Source organism: Anabrus simplex, chromosome 8, assembly GCF_040414725.1.
Source record: "Anabrus simplex isolate iqAnaSimp1 chromosome 8, ASM4041472v1, whole genome shotgun sequence".
NCBI classification, from domain to species: Eukaryota; Metazoa; Arthropoda; class Insecta; order Orthoptera; family Tettigoniidae; genus Anabrus; species Anabrus simplex.
The window spans coordinates 106,766,467-106,792,257 of NC_090272.1; the positions used below are offsets into that span (position 1 = coordinate 106,766,467).

The following is a 25,791-nucleotide window of genomic DNA, read 5'->3' on the forward strand; positions in this document are numbered from 1 at the left end:
TATTTATGTATTTATTTATTTATATACTATTATTATTATTATTATTATTATTATTATTATTATTATTATTATTATTATTATTATTATTGTGCTTTTACGGCCGCATTGGACCACTGTAGTCAATTCATGTCCGGTCTTCTATGATTTTTTTTTCTGATCTTCCAGTATTCCTTCATTCTATCTGATCTTCGTATTTATTTATTTATTTTCTTACTCCGTTTACCCTCCAGGTTGTTTTTCCCCTCGGACTCAGCAAGGGATCCCACCTCTACCACCCCAAGGGCAGAGTCCTAGAGCGTGAGACTTTGGGTCGGGGATACAACTAGGGAGGAGGACCAGTATGCTACCTAACTCAGACGGCCTAACCTGATATGCTGAACAGGGGCCTTGCGGGGGATGGGAAGATCGGAAGTGATAGACAAGGAAGAAAGGAAGTGGCGTTTGCCTGGAAGAGAATTGGGAAACCACAGAAAACCACTTCGAGTATGTCTGAGGTGGAGATCGAACCCGGGCCTCCGGGGATGGCAGCTAATCACACTAACCACTACACCACAGAACAAACGCTGCCTAACCAAAGTTAACTGTAGTTTGTCTGATCAGAAATACGAGAGAAGAATGAGAAAATGTAATGCACTGACTATACCCAGTGTTGCTTAATTTCTATGATTGCATGAAAACAGGTGTATTCAACATGGTACGGTGATTGGCGGGTAACTTCTATGTGCAGAACTAGCTGCCTGCTTGTATTAGTAGTAGTGTCCAACTCGAAGTTCGCGGGTCCAATCCTGGCCGAGGTAATGAATTTTTGAAGGGCAGTCAATAATCTTGGCTCTCCATGTCACTGTTCATGGCATGTTATAGATTCTTAATTTCGCGTGGCTATTACTAGACCGTTGCAGCCCTTATAAGGCAGACCCACCGACGACGGGGTTGGGGGTGGGTGTCTGCCGTGCATGGGAAACTGCGTGTTATAGTGGAGGGTAGTATTGTGTGTGTTGCAGGAATGTTGGGGGCATTACAAATACTCATTCCCCGAGCCAGAGGAATTAATCATTTAAGGTTAAAAACTCCGAGCCGGTCGACGTATAAGACAAGTTATAGTCATGAAGAATGCCACAGAACTCGCGAAACCTTCACCTATAATCCAAGAGGAACACTACAAAAATTCACTATACACCACCATCAGAGACAACCGTTCGCGCTTAACTCTGTCTTCATGTTGGACAACCTAAATATTTTTCTGCGGCTATCGGAACACATCTCTACCCGTGCCATCAATGAATTGCTCGAAAAAACTGTATACATGCCGAAACCCAAGACTAAAATATATTCCTCTATATTACAATTGATTTCATATACTGTTTCTATTTTTATTAGCAAGACGATGTGGAAGTGGCTATACTGTTAAGATGTAGATTTTTTTGCAGTCTCTTGTATGTGGCGCTGAAGACTTCGAGTGTCAAGTATTAAAACTAACACCCCTTACCTAAGCTAGCTGGCCTGTCACCGTAAATTGCTGTCGGGGGAGAGGCCACAGTTCCGCCTCGAGGAAGCTTCAAGTGCATGCGTCACCCAAGCGACCTTAAATTTCGCTGGGGGTAGCTCTCTATCGCGCCGGCAAGGAAACCAGCTGTACTTGGCTTGGCTTAGATGTTCGCAATTTTTTAAACACTATAAAAAGCGTTCTAAGGAATAATTAGAAAATGTTAATACAAAGTTATTTACCATAGCCTGAGCCATGCAATACAAAACAAGACCATAAAAAGTAAATAAATAAATAACATCCGACCTGGCCTGAAATCAAACCCGGAACCCTCTGGACCAAAGGCCAGCACGCTAACCATTTAGCCATGGATCCGGACACATGCTCTTTCTAATCCTCTTCTTGGAGTTCGTGAATTTTGATACTCGTGTGTTTTGAAACTGATGAGTTCTGAGACGACACGAAACACATTAAGAAAGAAAGATGAAACTAATTTATTAGTTGTTATAATTTGCTTTACGTCGCACCGACACAGATAGGTCTTATGGCGACGATAGGATAGCAAAGGGCTAGGAATGGGAAGGAAGCGGCCATAGCCTTAATTAAGGTACTGCCCCATCGTTTGCCTGGCGTGAAAATGGAAAACCACGGAAAACCAACCTCAGGGCTGCCCACTGTGGGGTTCGAACCCGCTATCTCCCGATTCCGAGCTACAGCTGCGCGACCCTAACTGCACGGCCACTTGCTCGGTAAAATATTTTATATCTATTTAGGTTGGAAATGCCTAGTTTCTGAGTGATCTGTTCCCAGTCTTTAAATTCAATAATAAAAATATCTACTCTCTGACTGTATTCAGGCCTCGGTTCGTCGCCTTATCGAGGTATGAACAAGCTCCGACATTCTTCACACGGTTCTCATTGATTGATAGGCTTCGCAATTCACTCCCAGAGGGCAGATGTAGCGTGGTAACACATTCAGTGTCTAGGATTTAGTCCCTCCCAATGATCAACAGTAGCCCGCCCGCTGGCCTGATTCCATGCTAAGCTGGTTCGAGTCCCATTGGCTGAAAACAGTTTCACTATTAGAATGTTGGCCGGCAGGGTAGGAGAGATGGTAGGATAAAATTTCTAAACACTAGATTGCGTGCCAACGCCCAGGATTCAATTCCAAGCATCTTTGCAGTGTTCTTACGGAATGAAGGCATATCGTCGTTGCGCCTACGAAAATCGCTGATAGCTTCAGTCGCTGAATTGCGGCCAGTATCCAGTATTCGGGAGATAGTGGGTTCGAACCCCACTGTCGGCAGCACTGAAGATGGTTTTCCATTTTCACACCAGGCAAATGCTGGGGCCACGGCTGCTTCCTTCCCACTCCGTGTCCATTCCTGTCCCATCGTCACCATAAGACCTATCTGTGTCGGTGCGACGTAAAGTAACTTATAAAAATAATAAAAAAACGAAATTCGCTGTGATAATATTGTGGGAGAAATACTGACCCGCAGCACATGTATTATAAGAGCGAGAATTCTCTGAAATAAGTCACAAAATATTGAACCTTAGATGACAGAACATTGCCGGGAAAAGTTCTAAGCTGAAAGCCGGGCTGAGTGGTTCAGACGGTTGAGGCGCTGGCCTTCTGACCCCCAACTTGGCAGGTTCAATCCTGGCTCAGTCCGGTGGTATTTGAAGGTACTCAAATACGTCAGTTCGTGTCGGTTGATTTATTCCGTAAAACAACTCCTGCGGGACTAAATTCCGGCACCTTGGCGTCTCCGAGAACCGTAAAAGTAGTTAGCGGGACGTAAAGCCAATAACATTTTTATTACCTATGTATTAAGAGCGTTTATTAAGAACAGTTTTGTCCAGTCCATCCCGCCGTTCTGCTGGACCGATTTCCTTCATTCTTTTTTTAAAATTCTCTCCGAAAATACCTGCTAGTGAATCATCAGACATTGATGGGTCTTTAAGTCCAGTCAACTTCGAGTAATCCTAAAATCAAATCACTAAATAAAAAATAAATAAAGTCATCTCCGTACAGACCATGAAGGCCCTTGGAGGTGTAGAAAGTAAAGGCTTCCACTATCCGTAACCTCAGCACTTGGTGGGGTAGAGTGGTTAGTGGCCGCCTTTGCCCCCAGGAATTAACCTGGTACTCATTTTTGGTGTAGGCTGAGTGAACCTCAGGGCCATGTGCACGTCCGGAAGTGGAAATATCATTTCTTAAATTTTACGACTTCCCGATGGGGATTCGAACCCACGTCCTTTCGGGCGAACCGAGAACGCCTTTACTGCCTCGGCCAGGCAACCTCTCAAATCACTAAATGACCACTCCAATAATTGCAGGCGAAGGCTTGCCCTAGTTCGCAATACATCCTGTACTTAGCAGGTTGCTAAGCGATGAACACTTTCATTAATATTCTGATATATAATATGTAAATTTCATCCTTAGAAACGTGAATGCGTGCAGCCATGTTTGAACACTTCGTGTCAAGCCAGAAAGTATACACTTTACTATTCTCTGCTACATACTCTTTGATTCTCTGACCTTACCCTGCTTCTAAGTATTTATACCCAACATGGTAGAGCGTTCCTAACAACTTACATGGTGCTCAAAGAAAAAAAAAACGAGCTAGCTGGTCGTGCGATTAGGGGTGCGCAGCTGTGAGCTTGCATTCGGAAGATAGTGGGTTCGAACCCCACTGTCGGCAGCCGTGATGATATTTCCGTGATTTCCCATTTTTACACCATTCAAATGTTCGGGCTGTAGCTTAATTAAGGTCACGGTAGTTTCCTTACCATTGCTGTCTCATAGTCGCCGTAAGACGTATCTGTGTCGGTGCGATGTAAAGCCAATTGTAAGAAAAAACATTGCCGGGCTGAGTGGCTCAGACGGTTAAGGCGCTGGCCTTCTAACCCCAACTTGGCAGGTTCGATCCTGGCTCAGTCCGGTGGTATTTGAAGGTGCTCAAATACGACAGCCTCGTGTCGGTAGATTTACTGGCACGTAAAAGAACTCCTGCGGGACTAAATTCCGGCACCTCGGCGTCTCCGAAGACCGTAAAAGTAGTTAGTGGGACGTAAAGCAAATAACATTAACATTAAAAGAAAAAACAGTCGCCGTTCGCACAGTCGGGAAGTATCAATTTTCGACTAGCCTTTTGTGTGACCAAAGAAAGCGCATTTTGAAAAAGTGGGTGTCTACTCACCCGAACCAGTACTCAGTCAGGGCCAATTGTATGTAGCATTATCTCGGACAAAAATCGTTTGAAATGATAAGATCCAGATTCGCTCGAATGAACGAAGCACAGTGCATATTTTATGGAAAGAAATATTATAAACTACATTACGAATGATTCAATTATTATGTACCGGTAATTAATGTTCGTACAACTATTGAAAAGGGCAGAAAGAATAATAACTGCGACAAACATATCAAGAATAGTTATCTGACCTATTTATAATTAATGCTGTGGAGCAGCGCGGGTCCACTAATTTTTATTATTATTATTATTATTATTATTATTATTATTATTATTATTATTATTATTATTATTATTATTATTATTATTATTATTATTATTATTTCTTTCTTAATCTGTTTACCTTCCAGGGTTGGTTTTTCCCTCGGACTCAACGGGGGATCCCACCTCTAGCGCCTCAAGGGCAGTGTCCTGGAACGTGAAACTTAGGGTCGGGGATACAACTGGGAGGAGGACCAGTACCTCGTTCAGGTAGCCTCACCTGCTATACTGAACTGGGGCGATGGGAAGATTGGAAGGGATATACAAGAAAGAGGGAAGGAAGCGACCGTAGCCTTAAGTTAGGTACCATCCCGGCATTTGCCTGGAGGAGGAGTGGGAAACCACGGAAAACCACTTCGAGGATGGCTGCCGTGAGAATCGAACCCCCCTCTATTCAGTTCACCTCCCGAGGCTGAGTGGACCCCGTTCCAGCCTTCGTACCACTTTTAAAATTTCGCGGACCGAGCTCGATAGCTGCAGTCGCTTAAGTGCGGCCAGTATCCAGTAATCGGGAGATCGTGGGTTCGAGTCCCACTGTCGGCAGCCTTGAAGATGGTTTTCCGTGGTTTCCCATTTTCACACCAGGCAAATGCCGGGGCTGTACCATAATTAAGGCCACGGCCGCTTCCTTCCAACTCCTAGGCCTTTCCTATCCCATCGTCGCCATAAGACCTATTTGTGTCAGTGCGACGTAAAGCAAATAGCAAAAAAAAAAAAAAAAAAAAAATTTCGCGGCAGAGCCGGGATATCACGTTAACTACTACACCATAGAGGCAGACATTATTATTATTATTATTATTATTATTATTATTATTATTATTATTATTATTATTATTATTATTATTATTATTATTATTATTATTATTATCTAAGCTGAAATATTTCACATGGCGGTTTTCGCAGGAGCAACGATGACATGATGCCGTCCTCCAGAGTCCATTTAGCAACTTCACAAGCCTAATTGAGATGTGCTCGGTGTCGTGGTGATAACAGGGACTCGTATTCTATGGAAGCTAAAGAAGGTTGCACTGATCTGCTAGATACACGTCTGACAACGCCTGCATTGAATGTACACTTGTGATCTGATTTATGATCTTCTTCTGTTAGCACGGACAATTCTTCCCCACCACCGCTATTTACGTTGGACCGTCGTTGGGTTTTCTATGTGTTTCTAAGTAATTATATTAGAACCTGATTTTCATCCATTCCTTGCCTCGGATTGCATGGACGACGACGTGTGAGAAGACTAGGTGTGATTCCGCTGACAGCCCGCCAGCCTTTCCAAGAATGTGATTAACTGCCTTGTCATCCAGTGGGAAAAATGGCTTAAAATGTCTGGTGATTACTTTTGAGCTACGGAATGTTCTACTTTACATTTGGCAGGTAATTCAATTCCATTTGCCAGCCTCGCGCTGTAGGGTTAGCATGCCTGCCTCTTACCCCGAGGCCCCGAGTTCGATTCCTGGCTAGGTCAGGGATTTTTACCTGGATCTGACGGCTGGTTCGAAGTCAACTCATTCTATGTGACTCCAATTGAGGAGGTCTAGAAATCCGGTCAAAAGGATTTGTCGTGCTGATCACATAACACCTCGTAATCTGCAGGCCTTCGGATTGAACAGCGGTCGCTTGGTAGGCCATGGCTCTTCGGGACTCTTGCGCCATGAGGTTTGGTTTTTGCTTTTAATCCGATTTATTTTGATTGCCCTTGATATGTTATATGCAACTGAAATAGTTACAGGTATAATATTATAGGACCCCGCACTGTAGGGGTAGCGTGCTTGCCTCTTACCCGGAGGCCCCGGTTTTCGATATACTTTTGAGCACATACTTAGATTCCTTCGTGGAATTTTCTTCTTCTTCTTCTTCTTCTTCCCTCTAGTGGCCAAGAAGAGAAACAAAAAAAAATCATGACATTTCAAGCGAAATCCGTGTAACTGATGTAGTGACCGTAAGGAATTGATCTGTTTTTACCGAGAATAAAATTTACATGAACTTACATGATGGTGTGGATTCGAGGAAGAAAGGATTTCAGGGAGAACCCACTCTAGATGCTCGGAATCAAATATTTCGGGAGATTTCGAATCTCTTGCACAGTCCGTAAATCTGGTAAGGTGGTTTAACACACTACAACCTCTAGAAGAAATGAGGAAGTTGGCATAAACAAGAATATACCAGGTCATATAACTGTAAGGAAATAGTGTTCTGGTGAGGCTTGTTGAGCTTGATACGTTTCGTTATGACAGCAAGTGAAAGCTCACAGCCTATCTTCAGCGAGGATGTTTAAATTTAGTCCCGATGTATTCACGGACCGACTGCTGAATTATGTCTACAATGCAAGTAATAATAATCCGCCTCTGTGGTGTAGTGGTTAGCAACGCGATCAGCCCCGGAAGTCCGGGTTCGATTCCCGGCTCCACCACGAAATTTGAAAAGTGGTACTAGGGCTGGAACTTGGTCCACTCAGCCTCGGGAGATCAACTGAGTAGAGGGGTGTTCGATTCCCAAATCAGCCATCCTCAAAGTGGTTTTCCGTGGTTTCCAACTTCTTCTCCAGGCAAATGCCGAGATGGTCCTTAACTTAAGGCCACAGCCTCTTCCTTGCCTATCCCTTCCGATTTTCCCATCCCCCAGAAGACCCCTCTTCAGCATATCAGGTGAGAACCCCTGGGCGAAATACTGGTCCTCCATCCCAGTTGTATCCCCTCGACCCAGAGTGTCACGCTCCAGGACACTGCCCTTGAGGCGGCAGAGGTGGGGTCACGCGCTGAGTCCGAGGGAAAAACAACCTTGGAGGATTATGAAATAATAGACTAATAATAATAATAATAATAATAATAATAATAATAATAGTCTGGCCTCAGCTACCGTCTTGTAGGCGGTCTGAAGTCGTGCCGTTCAGACAACCTGTCTTCCGTTTTCGATATTCCGATCAGTTAATCTGTTCATGTAGTTCCTACGGTTAATATTTACATGAAGAAAGTAACTTAAATTATCTTGGATATGTTCTATAGATTATGTTCTTGTACGTAAGTAATGCTTGTAACACCTTCTTTTGAACAGCTGGGTACTAGGAATGTCTCCGGCAGGGAATTCCACAGGCGGATCGTAGCGGGAATGAATGATTTACTGTAACTAGTAGCGTGATGGGTAGGGAAACTTAGCAGAGAGATAGCTAATTACCTTGTTTGGTGACTATTTCTGGAAGAGTGCAGCTTTCGTCTCTCCTGTAATAATATAGCCAAGATAACTGATTGAGGTAGGGGGAGATATGGCAATGTCTCGGTTTATTGAAGATAAAGCGGATACATGGGTTGCATGCGCGCTGTAATTTGGTACTGAGTATGCTGTTTAAATTGTTGTACAAAACGTCTAGGTAGTCGAAAATGGGTAGAATTAAACTTTGTATAAGCAATGTCTTTGTTTTAAATGAGAGAAAATCACTTAGCCTTTTTAAATGAGTGTAGAGTGCAGAAAGTTCGCTGGCAGATTTTTATTGCGTGTTCAGACCAGGTTAGTGTTTTGTCAGTGATTAGGCCAAGATTCTTCACGGAGTCTTTCACACCGATTTCAGTTCCTTGGAACATAATCGGAGGAATGCTTTTCCTCTCCAATTTACTGTGAATACTTTTCGGCTCTGACTTTTTTCCGACCAGGGGATCCCGCAGAACGCCATTCCACGCTTTGCCATTTCGTTTCAGGGCCGTACCTGAGACTACAGGTTTCATCCTCAGTGGCAATACCGTTCAAGAAATTTGGTGTCGCATCCGCTGTTTCGACAAAATCCTGTGAAGCCTATAAACGTGCCTGCTTCTGATCGTCAGTCAAGTGATGTGCCACAAGACCAAAACACGTTTTCCTCTTCCCTAACTTCTGGGTAAAGATTTGTCGCACGGTTTCATGGTTAATCTGCAGTTCATCCGCTATCATGCGCACAGTTAATCGCCGATCGTTCGTGATTAATGTCCTCACCTTCTCAATGTTTTCGCTACTGACGGCGGTCGCCGTTTTTCAGCTACGGAGGTTGTCAGAAACACTTTTCCAGCCTCCTCAAAAATGGGTGGATCACTCGTACACACACTTCAAGGACAGTGCTTGATCTTCATAAACACGTAACAGCATCGAATGCGTTTCTTTCGGTGTCTCGCCAAGCTTAAAACAAAACTGTGCATTGATCGTCGTTCATGTTCCTGTTTGCAGCTCAGAACCAACGCACTAAACACTCACTGTGTCAAACAGGTCTTACACGGCACACACACGATGCTCAACTGTACAACGTTGGGAGCAGGTGGTCAAAACCTGCTGCTACGTAGGTGCAGCGTTGTGTCGCCAGCGTTGCCGAATCGACCGTTCTGACTTCATTCACCGAACTTTATTGTCACAGGTTGTATTTAGGGCAGTCAACAAGGTGGCAGATTGCCTAGCAGTTGTATATCTAGCCTTTTCTTAAATTACTTAAGAGCCCCTGGGGCCCCTTTTAGTCATAGGCAGGGAATACTGTGGGTGTTATTCTGCCACCCCAACCCACAGGGGAAAGTAATGGTTGGTGAATGAAAGATACAGAGGTGTATTATTATTATTATTATTATTATTATTATTATTATTATTATTATTATTATTATATATTTTGCTATGGTCTTAAAGCTAATATAATGTATTTTCCCCTTTGACATACATTTATAATAATGGCATGTGGCCTCCGGAGAGGCCTGGCGCGTAAGTCACAACGCACCTTACCCCTCCTGTGCTCGTCGCAGGCACCTGCTGTCCAGAGTCATGAATTTTGAGACTCATTAGAATGTTAATTTAGCTACTAATTTTAGCCCGTGAGTTTTGAGACTCGTGAGGTTTGAGACGTAACCATCTGTTTACCTTCCAGGGTTGATTTTTTTCTTCGGACTCAGCGAGGGTTTCCACCTCTACCACCTCAAGGGTAGTGTCCGGGAGCGTGAGACTTTTGGGTCGGGGAATACAACTGGGAAGGAGGACCAGTACCTCACCCAGGCGACCTCACATGCTATGCTGAACAGGGGCCTTGTAGTGGGTGGGGATGGGAAGATTGGAATGGATAGACAAGGAGGAGGGAAGGAAGTGGCCGTGGCAGAGCCGGGAATAGAACCCGGGCCTCCAGGCGTGGCAGCTAATCACGCTAACCACGACATCACTGAAACTTTTCCCAGTATTTTCGTTATATCTTGTATGTATATATTCTGCTTCTGCGAGAAACTTGAAGGGAGTAGCTTGCACATACCGGTTTCCTGTCCAGTTGTATTGCTACGGATCAGTGATCTAACAGCCCTCCCATACTGTGTTACGTAACTTAGATTATACCTTGCTCTTACACGAACTACGTCATATAAACGTATGTTTTAGCAGATGTAGGCCAGAGGTTGTGGAACTTTCATTCTCTTGCACACCCGCTCTCAGTTTTATTGTACAAGCTATGTCTTCTTCTTTTTCTTATGTGAATCTGTCTTGACACAGGTATCAACTGGACCCCTCTATGATTTTCTGTCCTGAGCATTTGTTTCAGTTGTTCATAGCTTCTGCCTTGCATGACATCTCTAAACTTTCCAAACCTCCATCTTCTCTTCCTCTTCTTCCATTTATTTTTCCCTACACAAGCTATGTACTCAACTGCAATTCCAAGTCCTCGGTCAACCTCAAATAATTTGGGAAAAAACATCAGAAAAATAAGAAGAAGCCGTTACAAAATCAACATATTTTAAAACACGTGAAAAACTTTAAAGGAAATATACAAAATTTAAATATTACAATGTAAAAATGTCCGCCTCTGTAGTGTAGTGGTTAGCGTGATTAGCTGCCATTCCCGGAGGCCTAGGTTCGATCCCCGGCTCTGCCACGAAGTTTAAAAAATGGTACGAGGGCTGGAACGGGATCCACTCAGCCTCGAGAGGTCTACTGAGTAGAGGTGGGTTCGATTTCCACCTCAGCCATCCTCGAAGTGGTTTTCCGTAGTTTCTCACTTCCCCTCCAGGCAAACGCCGCGATGGTACCTAACTACAAGCCACTACTGATATTGTCAATAATATTGATCGTGTAAGGGCCCCTTAAGGGAAATGCCGGGACAGTTCCTAGTATACGCCACGGCCGAAACCTATCTCATTCGCACATCTCCTTGGTCTGAGAGATGGCGTTACCGTCTAGAAGGCCCTTCAGGGACGGAATAAAAACGTTTTAGAAGTAGTAGCATGTAGCAGGCTTGGCTCACGTACGACCTGTTTTAATAAATATCGAAATTCCTTCGGTCTTTTCCAAACTCAAACAACTCTCTCACTAAATTAAACCCGTGGAAGGGGTTGTTTGTTACGAATGGAAGCTATTTTTTTTTGCTACCTGCTTTACGTCGCACCGACACAGATATGTCTTATGGCGACGATGGGATAGGAAAGGCCTAGGAAGTGGAAGGAAGCGGCCGTGGCCTTAATTAAGGTGCAGCCCCGGCATTTGCCTGATGTGAAAATGGGAAAACCATCTTCAGGGCTGCCGACAGTGGGGCTCGAACCCACTATCTCCCGATTACTGGATACTGGCCGCACTTAAGCGACTGCAGCTGTCGAGCTCGGTACGACTGTAAGCCTTTCCCCATATACTCCCTTAAAAAACTCTCCACCGAGCTCGATAGCTGCAGTCGCTTAAGTACGGCCAGTATCCAGTATTCGGGAAATAGTAGGTTCGAACCCCACTGTCGGCAGCCCTGAAGATGGTTTTCCGTGGTTTCCCATTTTCACACCAGGCAAATGCTGGGTCTGTACCTTAATTAAGGCCACGGCCGCTTCCTTACCACTCCTAGCCCTTTCCTGGCCCATCGTCGCAATAAGACCTATCTGTGTCAGTGCGACGTAAAGCAACTAGCAAAAAAAAAAAAAACTCTCCGATTTAAAATTTTAATTCAGTGTCTCAGCGAAGAGGGGGTTTCTTCTCTGAGGGGAGGCGAATACAGCCTCTCAGCCAGATCGTTTTTCCCCGTCAGTGCAAACGCCGAGATTTTTCCGACTCATCGGCACCTCTCGGAAACAGATGAGTAAAAGGGCATGATTTCCGCCCTGGGACTCTCATTTACTCGTCCTAAACAAAAAACAAACAAAAAAGGAAACCTTTCGATGAAGATCAGTACTGGATAACTTTCACTCAGAAAACCAAAGTCATTACTTACACCAAGCTAATAATAATTACTATTGTTTAAATTTGAATATTTTTCTTTGCAGGAGCAATGTAACATCTTGGACATGAATTTGGAGCTTCCTTCACTTGCCTGTTTCCTGCTGGTACTTGAAGTCTGCACAGTCTTAGCCTACACGGATAACAGTAGCGATATTAATGGAATTCTAACTGCTCACAATGGTGGGCACACCAGTACCAAAGATGTAAGTTGCTAACATCATTCCATTACTTCCACTATACAAACATATCATTCCATTCTGTCCTCGTTTCAAGTCAACATAATTGTATATTCTTTATAATAATACTTCAAATAACCACGCTATGAATGTATTAATAATAATAATAATAATAATAATAATAATAATAATAATAATAATAATAATTTATACAAATAGAATTCGAAGTATAGCGAAATACTGAATGTATGTTCCGAAACATGTGGGACGTTCTCGAGAAATGGTATACACCACAAAACAACAATCAAAGTCTTTATGAACATATGCGCTACAACATATCTCTCCTCTATTGTTTCTTTTCTGCACTGTCCTACATGGGAGACTTGCAGTGGCACCGGCACACTAGTCGCCAGCGTCTTGGAAATGTATGACGATCCACCGACGAGTCCACTGGTATGGTGGGGCGAAAAACTGAAAATTTCACGATTGAAAAACCTTCAAGTTCTTGAATAATATAATACGATCGTTTGGTAGAGATTTTATGGTGTCTAATATGCATATTTTAGACCTTGTGACCTACTTTAATGTTTTAGAGTCTACCTATTTCTATTTAGTTCAGATGTGTTTCTATTTATCATTGCAGCAATGAAATGGAAGGTTTTGAATATCAGGAGGTGGGTATATTTCTGTGAACTTGTAATACTTTTATTGTAGGAAGTATCACTAGAGGAACATACATCTTCATTATATACTGTAACGCCTTTCGGCGTTCAGTCTGTAAGCCTCTTTGAATTAACTAAGTCCCCCGACAAGCATCTTTTTTGCAAATAGCCTTGTGGTCTCCTTTAGTTTCACATCTCTCTCCCTCTCTCTTTCCCTCTCCCTCCCCTAGCGTTTTTCCCATCAAATGGGGTCCGCTGTTCGGCTAACCACCATCTACTTTTCTTACCCTCCAAGGACGAGACCATTATACTTCTAGTTAACCTACCCTCCTCCGTTCTCCTCACATGACCGCACGACCGAAGCCATTTCATGTGTACAGATTCATTCCTCGATGACATTCTTAGCTTTTATCTCCTCTTTCTGAGTACCCTCCTGCTATTGTTCCTGCATGTTTGTACACGCATGCACAGAAATGGTGTTCCAACAATCAACAATGCCCCACTCCAGTACTGAAAAGGAATGGAGGGAGTGAAGGAGTAGTGTTTAAGGCCACTCCAGTACCGAAAAGGAGGGGAAGGAAGTGAAGGGATAGTGCTGAAGGCACAGTGTGTGTATTGCTATACATCCACCACTGTGCCCTTTCAATCACAACAGTCTTGTAGCGGGCTGTCTACCTGCAGCAATGCGTTGAGTGAGGAGGTGGAGGGACGCCATGCTTTGTTTATATTGGGATACCATTTCTGTTCATGCGCCTACCAACAATCGCACTCCTTTCGTGTATTACTGTATGAATACTATATCCTGATTTCACCCTGCGTTCACTCCCTTACAACAAGGTTGGTCTGAAAACAGACGTGACGTCTCGTTACAGAATACTATTGATCGCAATTGCTAGCTCACTGGACTAGCTTTGCTACATCTTGATATTGACATTCATGTAGACTATCAGAAACCTCAGAGCGATGAGGCCGATGATAAATATGCGTAGACGAATCAATGAAAATCTTAAAAGTGTAATAAAAATTCGAAATGTCGCTCTACCGTTTTGCTATTGACAGTCAAGAATATCCTATTGTCTGCAGCACCGTGTAGACAAGTAAACACCATCAAAGTACCAATGTAACAATGACCACTCTGCTTCAGACATGTGCGAACGAAGAACAGCATTCTGTTATTTAGATTTTTAAGTAGTGAAGGAGTGAAATCTATTGAAATTCATAGACGAATGACGTTTCAATATGGTGATGCATGTTTGTCACGGTAGCAACATGACAATGTTCGGTCCCATACTGCCCGTGCAACAGTTACGATCATCCAAGACTTGAATTATGAGTGTCTTTCACATCCGCCATATTCAATAGACTTCGCCCTAGTGATTACCACATGATTGAAGGAGGCACTGAGAGGAAAAAAAAGTTATGTTCAAATGACGACGAAGGTTTGGGGAGGTGCATTAGTCGCTCCGTGGACAATTAAAGGGATTTCCTTCTTTCCTAAAGGAATCCATTCACTTCGAAAGCGTTGAGGGTCTTGTATTGGACATAAAAGCTGTTTATCAGTTTCATTGTCCAGCTCCATGGCTAAATGGTTAGCGTGCTGTCCTTTTGTCCGGAGGGTCCGGGGTTCGATTCCCGGCCGGGTCGGGGATTTTAACCTTCGTTGGTTAATTCCAATGTCTTGGGGGCTGGGTGTGCGTTCCGTCTTCAGCATTAGAATTCATCGTAGGTAGGACCTAATTCTCACAGACGCGCAGGTCGCCTATACGGCCTCTTCGGAGGCCACACGCCATTATTATTATTATTATTATTATCATCACTTTCATTCAATAAAATAAATTGAAGTATTTAAGGGTTTCATTTGACTCGCCCTCGTAATTTAAAAAATAAATAAAATCTAACTACAGTAATATTTTACTGTTCTGGTCATTTTATACTGTAATGTTTACTACTCATTCATTGCATTGTTATAATTATTGCAGGTAGAAACACATGTTGGGTCTGTAAAATCCTATCTTTCTGTTAAATACGCCATTTTAGTGTGTATTTGATAATTGAAGACCTCCCGGAAATAAGGATGTAACCAACAAATCAATCATTTTTCAGGAGAGAGGAAAATGATTTTTGGGGCTTATTTCTTGGTATACTCTACTTCAACCAATTGCATATGTGTGTATGTATGTATGTTGGGTATTCAGCCCGAAGGCTGGTTGGATCCTCAACAGGTTCACCTTTAGCTGTCATAGATGGCCTAGGTGTCACTGAAGAGGCATACTAGGGAAATGAGGAGTGAGGTAGTTTCCCGTTGCTTTCCTCACTGAGCCAGAAGTTGCTATTGCACATCAGTCTGACAAGCCCACTGAAATGCGTGCACCAACCGACCTTATGAGCGACATTTTCACACCATACATAGCAGGGACTGGCTGCATAAGGAATGGTATTACTAACGTCACTCATACCTCAGCCACTTTCATATTGTCAAAGCCAAGAACAAGACTGAGACAGGTCAATGAAAGTAACAATTTTATTCTAGCACATACAAGAAGACATAGCGCACTGTAAACACTACATCTTGCCAGCAAAGGCATATTGCATTTGTAAGCATACAAATGAGTTCATCTATTAAAAACAATATTTTATTTTTATACCTTAAGGTTTTAAAAATAATATATGAACTGGAAGTGATACGTTGGAAAGTAATCTGAAATAATCTTATGTTTCTATATAACAGAAGGGAAATCCTGTAATGCACCTGGAATAAACATGATAGGATATTATATAAGTGTAATAATAAAAATAATAACAATAACAAAAAATATCATTGCCGGGCTGAATGGCTCAGACTGTTGAGGTGCTGGCTTTCTGAATCTAACTTGGCAGGTTCGATCCTGGCTCAGTCGGTTGGTATTTGAAGGTGCTCAAATACGTCAGCCTCGTGTCGGTAGATTTACTGGCAGGTAAAAGAACTCCCGCGGGACTAAATTCCGACACCTCGGCGTCTCCGAAAACCGTAAAAGTAGTTAGTGGGACGTAAAGCCAATAACATTATTATAAAATGTGAAGACAACATTTCAAAATGAACTGTAGACGTAATTTCGTCTGTGACCTTTATTTAAATTATCTATTACACCTGATGATGAACAAAGTTCTGCCGGGTGTAAACCAGCTTGAAGTTTAAATGTAAGACATAAGATGACACCACAGCACAGAGGCGTAATGATGCATCCTATTTCCACTGAAATCTCATTTCTCAAAAAATTATTGGTTACATCCTTATTCCGAGGAGGTCTTTAATTTTACAGCCTACTTCAGGTGCCTAAACGTTGAGGACCGAAAATCCAAGGTCTAGTGATGAGATACGAAAGTTTTCTAAATATGTATCCTGTGTGTTTAGGATCGTTTCTTGCAACAATTGTCGGAACCTAGGAGTGATGTTCGCCGCCAGCAAGTGTTCCCCGAGTCCTTGCCGTTCCCTTGTGATGTGAGAAGTGGGCGTTCACGGCCTCGCCCATCGAGTGTCCACCGTCTTAGGCCGGGCGATGTGGATGTGATCGGTGCCATGGGTGACAGCCTGGTGGCAGGAAACGGAGCCATGGAGGATTTCGCCCTAGGAACGTTAATCGAGCATCGGGGAGTGTCCTGGTGTGCAGGTAAACTGTCCTTTCTCTAACACTTGTTTAGACTAACAAGAAACGTTCACTTTGCTATTATTCATTGAGAATTATATATCAAGGGATGATCAGGTTTCATTCACGGCCTTGAAACTATGACGCGAAGTGACAGTCACGTAGTGCGCGGGGTACCTGTCTGTATTTCGTTGTAATATGACCCGCGCAAGCTTTATGACATTATAAGGAAGTAGGTATGATGCAAATCTTACGTGGAATTCCCTTTAGAGGAAATATGTGTTCATCATAATGGACCCACAGAAGTACATTTTCTTTTATAACCTAATGAAATGTAGTACGCGCCATTCTCCATTGCTCAAGTAGCTACTAGCATTGCTATTGGCTAACATATAATCGGATATGACGTCTTTCCCAGCAATGATGAGAAATACATTCCGTTACCAACCCGCGCAGAATAAACTCACAAGGAAATAGAACCTATCTTTGCACATTCAAGCCAATTTCTGTCATGACAACAGTGGCCCCTCGGAGCACGGCAAGAAAAAATGTCATTTAGACTTTTTGCCGCACCTAACAATGTACACCAATCGTCTTGTTCCTAGTTCCTAAGTAGACAGGTTGGCAGCCTTATGCACCGCGCGATCACGTCGTCTGCGAGAAGAAACAAACGACAGTCATATCGCGCCTAGATGTTTGCGGTGCAAGTGGTGACCCAAGGTACTAATGTTGCGCGGCGCAAGGTAAAACATTTTCTGCGACGGAAAACAGGCCTACTAGTCAACTTGCACGCTTCCACCGTAAATTGTCCCATACGGCAAAAGGTTCATAACGATAAAATGTCAATAATGTCAGAATGTCCGTGATATCAAACTGTCCACGTTCAAGAAAAAAATCATGTAATATATGAAAGGAAGAACTATTAGAGCAATGATAACTTTACGAAGAGAGCTGTTAACCTGTTCACAAAGTCCTGTAATGCCATGGTTATTAAACATGTATCCAGATTATTTGGTTAAAATGTAACAAACTCTCCTTTTACCTGGAAAATTTTCTGACGGCATTCATATTCACCAGTTCGAAATGCATCATTACTGTTGGCTCTTACGGACGAATTGGTACTTGTATATCAACACATCATTTCTTAATTTGCTCATAAACTAGTATAGAGGAAACATATACACGAAATATACCCCCGTGCAATGTGATAACTAAGCAAAGGACTAGTGTGCACTCTTAAAAGTTCATCACAAAACATCAGATTACACTGAGACAGAAGCTTTAGGGAATCTCATCGGTCATTTTAAGGGTCGAATATGCTTGCCTTTAACAATGGTGAAGTATTGAATGTGATATTATATACTTTGATTTGGGTACTGCCCAGACTGCGTGCAACATCACAATACTGGACCACCTGGTGACGAGGAAAACTGTATTAGTTGTTTGTAGAAAGTTGTACCGTTTTATATAGTTCTATGTACATACATTGAATTTTCTTGTTGTGTTAGTTTATAATTTTCAGATGTTCAATCTTTTCTAACACCTTTCATTAAAAGCTCTATTATTTACAAATAGTTTAATTTGTAAATGTAATCAATAATTTCAAAGTAAATTCACACATAATTCTAAAAGTTTAACAATTAAAAAAAAGTAAGTGCAGAGATTAATATCCTTTTCCTGTTTCTAGAAAAGGCCTGTGTTTAAATAACGGTAATTCTGAGTGTTATTAAATAGTAAAAATGTAATTTGGCTAAAGTTTTAAATTAAATATTCTCATTATGCAATGTTTTGTACTTCTGAATTAACTGTTGATTAATAAATATTGGTTTTGAGTTAGATTCATTGTTATGATATTATACTCAACACTAACTGTGTTTTTCATATGCGATAGTTTACTTCCAACTACTGGGAAAACAACATATGCGACTGCAAATGCAAAGTATCGAAAGTGCGTTTTGTTAAATAACAATAAACATTCCTATGAAATGATGTTCAAAGGCACAGAATTACGACGGTAAAATAATGATTGTTGAATACGCTGATCTCACAGTTATATTTACTAATGTATTTTTCACTTCGTGAACAAATGCGTTTTTCACATTCGATAGTCTACTGTTGTCACAACGGTATTTTACATGCCGAGAAGAGAGTATAGCGTCATTGTATCTCGAAATACGGCTTTGTGACAATGTTGAAGGGAGAAATACTGAGCCGCAGCACATGTGCCAGTTAGAACGAATATTCGTTGATTTAGTTCATGCAATACTGAACCTTAGATGAGAGAACCTTTCTGGTCAGAGTTCTAAGCTGAAATATGATCACATAGCGCTTTCTAGGCGCAATGACGATAGAACAAAGATAGCCAACTGGAAACCGAGCCCACAGCTGCCCGATTTCACCCCGAATGCTCTACCGACAGAGCTACAATGGTCTCAGTCATACTGTGTTGCAAGAGATCTGTAGAATATGCTAAATATTCAGTTCGAATTGGTCCACAGCAGCAACTTAATGTTTGGAAAGGTGCAGATTAAATTCAAACTGTATCATAACAAACGAGATTACTACATTTCTAGGACGATTTTTTTGTTGTAAAATGTAAACAGTTACACTTTCCTTCCATCTATTGCCATTACTGCAGCAGTGGTTACAAAGAAAACAGAAGTATCGGAGATTTGTCAAGCCAAGAGTTGCAAGTTTATCTAACCGTAAGGACAGTGAAAAAACATATAGAAGATCCAAGAAAAAGGAAGAAGAAAATAAAAGGTAACGTGCTGGTACGCATCGAACTCATGATGACCAATTGGAAGTCAGTTAAAACAGCTGACAGTGCTGGAAATGTGGGTCTACCGCGTCCTGCGCATATCTTGGACGGAACACCGGACCAACACTTCAGTTCTTGAGGAGAACAGAGTCAGAGACAGGTTTTAAGATACTTTGGCCACATCTCAAGGAGGAAGGAAGGAAGGAAGGAAGGAAGGAAGGAAGGAAGGAAGGAAGGAAGAAAATGGTGGTAGAAAGGCGAGCACCTATGAGATAGGTTGATCAGTTCAGGACACTTGTTGAAAAGTCCTTATTCGAAGTTTTGCAGCTGGCTGCAGATCGATCAGCATGGCGAAAACTCTACAACTACTCCTAGCATGTCACCAAATACTGTCATTCATTTCAGTAAGAACTACAAATATTAAGATATTATTTTATTGTATCGGTAGTTGTTTAGGCAGCGTTTTCTCTTTTATGTATTCCATATACGCAATTTTGTCACTTGCTCCTTCTTTTACATAAATATTGCTTGCTTCCTGGATAGACTAGCATAACTGTATAGACTATAATAATCTGGAAGAAATAAACCTTCCAATGGCGAAATAAAAATTATCTTTTTATAATATTAACATGGATGTCATATTGTGTCTTAAGCAAATAAGATGACAGTAATTATTTTAAGGGGAAATACACGCAGGTAATTGCAGAAGAACATTCTCCACGCCAAGATTTGAAGGAGTTTATTTTGATTGAAATAAAGGTTGGTCTCCTTCAATATTGTACCAGGACGTATAGTAGGGAAGCTCTTGAATATTACATATTTCCTTTTCAGGCGGCGAAGGAACTTGGCGACAGTTCCTGACTCTACCCAACATCCTGAAGGAGTTCAACCCTAACCTTCGAGGGTATTCCACTGGTAGGGGGGAGTTTCTATCGCCTAACGCTGAATTTAACGTGGCTTTCCCCGTCTCAGAGGATGCCGACGCTCTCCAGCAGGCAAAATACTTGGTTCGGAAGATGAAACGTCACCCTTCCATTGATTTCCAGCAGGACTGGAAGGTTAGTTATCTGTTGTAATACAAAGAGAGTTCTAGAATTATTTCTGAGAGAATCTGGTGCTGAATTTGTGTTTATTTTTACTATTTGTCAAATAACTATATTTTTTTTTTGCTAGTAGCTTTACGCCGCACCGACACAGATAGGTTTTATGGCGACGATGGGATAGGAAAGGCCTAGGAGTTGGAATGAAGGGGCCGTGGCCTTAATTAAGGTACAGTCCCAGCGTTTGCCTGGTGTGAACATGGGAAACCACGGAAAACCATCTTCAGGGCTGCCGACAGTGGGATTCGAACCCACTATCTCCCGGATGCAAGCTCACAGCCGCGTGCCCCTAACTGCACGGCCAACTCGCCCAGTATTAAATAATATATAGTCCTATATATAAAATAAGAGTTTTGTCTGTACATTGCTGAGAATTCAAAAAGAATGGTATTTCTGTATCGGTCTTGTCCACAGTAACAAAGAAATAATTATATTTTTTAATTTTCCGTCATGTATGTACTGTATGTATGTACGAAGTATGTATGTATGTATGTATATATGTATGTATGTATGTATGTATGTATGTATGTATGTATGTATGTATGTATGTATGTATGTATGTATGTATGTATGTATGTACGCGCATCACGAGAAAATGTCTGAAGAAAAAAGTTAATGAAGATCGGTATCTAAAGTCGGAGAATGAGACACTACAATCTAGACTATAAATAATTTTATTCACACTGAGTGAAATGGTAACTTAAAGGAAAGTGTCAAAAATTTAATTAGGCCTAATAAATACCTATTTATTTTTATTTATACATTTTGACACCAATATGTGTTTGCCAAAGAACACCGAATAGCCGAATAGCTCACAGCTTTTTTGAAAAATAATTGAATTGTTCGTTTCGTAAAAGAAATATCAGTGAGCTTAAGAATAAGAACATCGTTTCTGGTCCTATCGAAAAGTATTAAATAACAAAAGGTATAGAGAATACTTCTTCTGTCTTCGTATTCTGCCCGAAGGCAGGTCCAAACCTCCGCAGAGGTGTGCCTGAGCCGGAGTTTACGTACGGTAGGGTGGGCAGTTACTTTCCGCTCCTCCATTCCCTTACCCCTCACAAACAGCACGTGGCAACCCATCCAAATCTTGACCACGCCCAATGTTGCTTAACTTCGGAGATCTTACGGGATCCGGTGTTGCAACACGGCTACGGCCGTTGGCTTATAGAGAATGCAAGTTTCGATTATTCATTTCTTATACAGTGTTATCATACCGACTATGATAAGAGAATTCGTGAATTTAGACTTTTGTTGCTTAGTCCATATCAACGCCGAGCATTACTAACATGGAAATATTGTTTAGTCGTGTTAACTGACGTGGCTTTTGCCATGATTGTCTTAAGGTGTAAACCCGCGTGATCATCGGTCCAAATCTACAAGGAAAATTGTGAAGATGGTTTTTTTTTTTTTTTTTTTTTTTGCTAGTTGCTTTACGTCGCACCGACTCAGATAGGTCTTATGGCGACGATGGGAGAGGATAGGGCTAGGAGTAGGAAGGAATCGGCCGTGGCCTTAATTAAGGTACAGCCCCAGCATTTGCCTGGTGTGAAAATGGGAAACCACGGAAAACCATTTTCAGGGCTGCCGATAGTGGGGTTCGAACCTACTATCTCCCGAATACTGGATACTGGCCGCAATTAAGCGACTGCAGCTATCGAGCTCGGTGAGTGAAGATGATTATAAATATATGAGAAAGAAAACGGTCCGCCTCTATGGTGTCGTGGTTAGTGTGATTAGCTGCCACCCCCGGAGGCCCGGGTTCAATTCCCGGCTCTGCCGCGAAATTTGAAAAGTGGTACGAGGGCTGGAATGGGGTCCACTCAGCCATCCTGGAAGTACGAGTAGTTTTCCGTGGTTTCCCACATCTCCTCCAGGCAAATGCCGGGATGGTACCTAACTTAAGGCCACGGCCGAAGTACGAGTAGTTTTCCGTGGTTTCCCACATCTCCTCCAGGCAAATGCCGGGATGGTACCTAACTTAAGGCCACGGCCGCTTCCTTCCCTCTTACTTGTCTATCCCTTCCTATCTTCCCATCCCCCAGCAAGGCCCCTGTAGATCATAGCAGGTGAGGCCGCCTGGGCGAGTTGTATCCCCCGACCCAATATCTCACGCTCCAGGACACTGCTCTTGAGGCGGTAGAGGCGGGATCCCTCGCTGAGTCTGAGGGAAAAACCAACACTGGAGGGTAAACAAATTAAGAAGTAGAAGAAGAAGAAGAAGAAGAAGAAGAAGAGAAAGAAAACGCAAAGGAATGATCGCTTGAAGAATAAGACAAAAGGGAGTCACGAAAGAAGGGAAGACTCGCTGTACATTAGATGCCGCAATATAACAGAGCCGGAAGAAAACTAAATGTGAATGGTGAAGACCTACCATATCGAAAGCTCATAAAAACGATCAATTACATTGTTGTTATGTGATTTGTCTCTTCTGGTGCCAACCATCTCCGATGGACGGGATTACTGCTGCGTCCAGAGTAAAACAGCCTGCCTGAATATTGGCGGAAAGTAGCTGGGTAGTTAGATAACTTGTCTGTATACCGATATAACAACGGGTACTACAGATAGTATGAAATATACATAACCTGTTCAGAGAAAAAGTGTTAAGTATGGATCTATACTGTTTTATTTTTCCATTTAAACGCTTTGGACTGCAGTCTCTCAATATGTCGGCTGTCAGCTTCACCAGACTAACAGCGTTAAGTCCTGTTGATTGTGCGCTCTGTTGTCAAATGTGTTACTGAAGACAAGTCAAAGAAGTTACGAAAATGTTTCAGTGCGTAGTTCTGATGAATTGACATGAAAGCTAAGTGCACGAAGGTGCTATAAAATGATGACGAAAAAGATAAAACTTTGGCCATGGCAGCTGTCATTGGTTGAAATCCCTTGTATACCGGATTGCGCACTGACTTATGAGCTAAATAGTCCATAATAATGTTATTGGTTTTTGCGGTTTTCGGAGACTCCAAGGTGCCGGAATTTTGTCCCATAGAAGATTTTTTACGTATCGGTATACTTGAGCGTATTTGAGCACCTTCAAATACCATCGAACTGAACCGGGTTCGAGCCCACCAACTTGGGTTCAGAAGGCCAGCGCCTCTGCTCTCTGAGCAACTCAGCCAGGTTAGTTAACCACAGGCTCATCAGATTTTCAGGTCAATAAGGGAAATGTCTGCCCGTCCCTGGCTGAATGGTCAGCACTCTCGTCTTCGCTTCAGAGGTCCCGGGTGAGATTCCCGGCCAGGTTGGAGATTTAAACTGCCTGTGGTAATTCCTCTGGCTTGAGGACTGTGTTCATGTTCGTCTTAATACACTTTTGTTCATTTACATACAACACGGTTCACTACCAACCGTTATAAAAATCCCAGTAGTGAATACATCCCTCCACGTAGGGTTGCGTCAGGAAGGGCATCCGGCCATAAAACTGGATCAGATTCGAATCAAATGCCGACCTCAGCAGACTTTGGGAAAATACAGGAAGAAAACCAATAAAAGAAATGTCTCTTATTTTCAATGGATTCTCTAAGCCACCCATTTTCAGAAGGTTTTCCTATAAAATCACTGAGCAAGTGTGCTAAGGTCAGAAGTACCACCTATCAGGGAAAAATTACTAAACATCAAAATGAATGCAAGTGAAATATTTCAAATACCTTATTTTTATTCTTGGCTTAGACTTTTTCTGATGTGTAACAAATATTTTAAAATAAACTTATTGCAAAATATAGAAATAAATTTAAACTTATCAGATACGATTTCTTAAAAAGAAAAAGTATTAAACAACAAAATATATTCCAGTATAGTATGAAAATATTTATCTGAAATATAAACATTTACATAATATCAACTTTTCTAAATAAAACAAATACGGGTAGTTTGCTAAAATATTAAACCAACGCTCCTTGTTTTAATAAAAATAAATTCTCATCATTCCAACGAGATAAAAATCTCACCTCAACAATGCTAAATGATGTACATTATTCAGAAGAAGAGCTCAGAGTGAGGAGGAAAGGAGATTTTTACATGTGATTCAATTATGTGCGTTGCTAAATCAGAGAATATTCGGCTCCCATTAGTTCATTTACACAGATATGGTGTAATTAACATTTTTAACATAATCTTGCTTCAAAATCAACGAGCTTATGAAATTAGAACACATATTGACATTTCTTCCATGAATTTTCTAGCATGCCATCTACAAGACTGAAATTCTCTGCTCTAAGCGGATAGATACAATAGCCATTCCAACAGCTCAGCTCATGGATTTATAATTATTGATCCTACCATTAGAAACAAGGCTTCTAAATCAAACCAGCGGATGTCCATAAATTAAAATACATAGTACAGTCATTAAGTTCTGAGACTTGACGCCTGGAGGATAGGCATCCACACGACTCTGTATGTTGCACACGATGCCGCATTACACGGCGCTCACCTACACAGAACCACATCCACCCTCAAAATAGTCCCCGTTGGCCCTTAACCATTTAAACAGAACCACATCCACCCTCAAAATAGTCGTCGTTCGCCGTTATACACTTTTGCCAAAGTTGGTATAGCTGCTAGAAGCACCACTGAAAGGAAACACCATGTTTCGTCTCCAGTTAATATCCGGTTGAGAAATGTCGGATCATCGTCAGCACTACTGATGAGGTCGCAACAAATCGTCATGCGATCATCACGTTGGTCTTGCGACAGGATTCGTGGCACACTGTGCGGGGTAACACTAGACATGTTGAGGTCATCCGTCAGAATTTTGTGGCAAGTACCATGGCTGACCCCTATTGGTGCTGCGAGATCGTCTACTGGTTGGGAGTGGTTAGTACGCACTCAACGTTGCAACTTCCTTTCAAAATGTTTGTGGCCGAACAGTACGCACATCATCTTCCAAACTGTACCGTCCTTGCACAAAACGTCAGTGCCACTTAAAATCAACACTGCGACTCAATGCGTCCTCACCGTCAACCTGCTGCATCATTTCAAACGTTTCGGCAGCGGTTTTGCCTAATATCTGGCAGAACTTGATGTTTGCCCGTAGCGCAAACTGTAACATGTCAAGGTCCGACGGGCGCATTCAAATCACCGTCACACAAACGACCGTACGTCTGCTTCCATTGCATGCATTCAACTGTCTCTTGGAGGGCCACCTATGCGCTATAGTGCACCACAGCGCCATCATGCGGTCAGTATCAGAACTTAATGACTATTCTACGTATGACGCCTACGAACCCACAATTCCAAACTGCAGGTTGAAGAGGTTATAAGTTCCATTTAGAAAAACATGTAC

General features: G+C 42.1%; 1 protein-coding gene across 1 annotated transcript in view; it reads left to right on the forward strand.

Annotated features, from left to right (window-relative positions):
- The window catches only part of LOC136879326 (phospholipase B1, membrane-associated), a 103,669-nt gene that overhangs the window by 35,935 nt on the left and 41,943 nt on the right, over positions 1-25,791 (forward strand). The window contains exons 4-6 of the mRNA XM_068229061.1: positions 12,230-12,388; positions 16,415-16,670; positions 20,239-20,465. Coding sequence (XP_068085162.1) covers positions 12,230-12,388; positions 16,415-16,670; positions 20,239-20,465 — 642 coding nt within the window. The remainder of the gene's footprint in view (positions 1-12,229; positions 12,389-16,414; positions 16,671-20,238; positions 20,466-25,791) is intronic.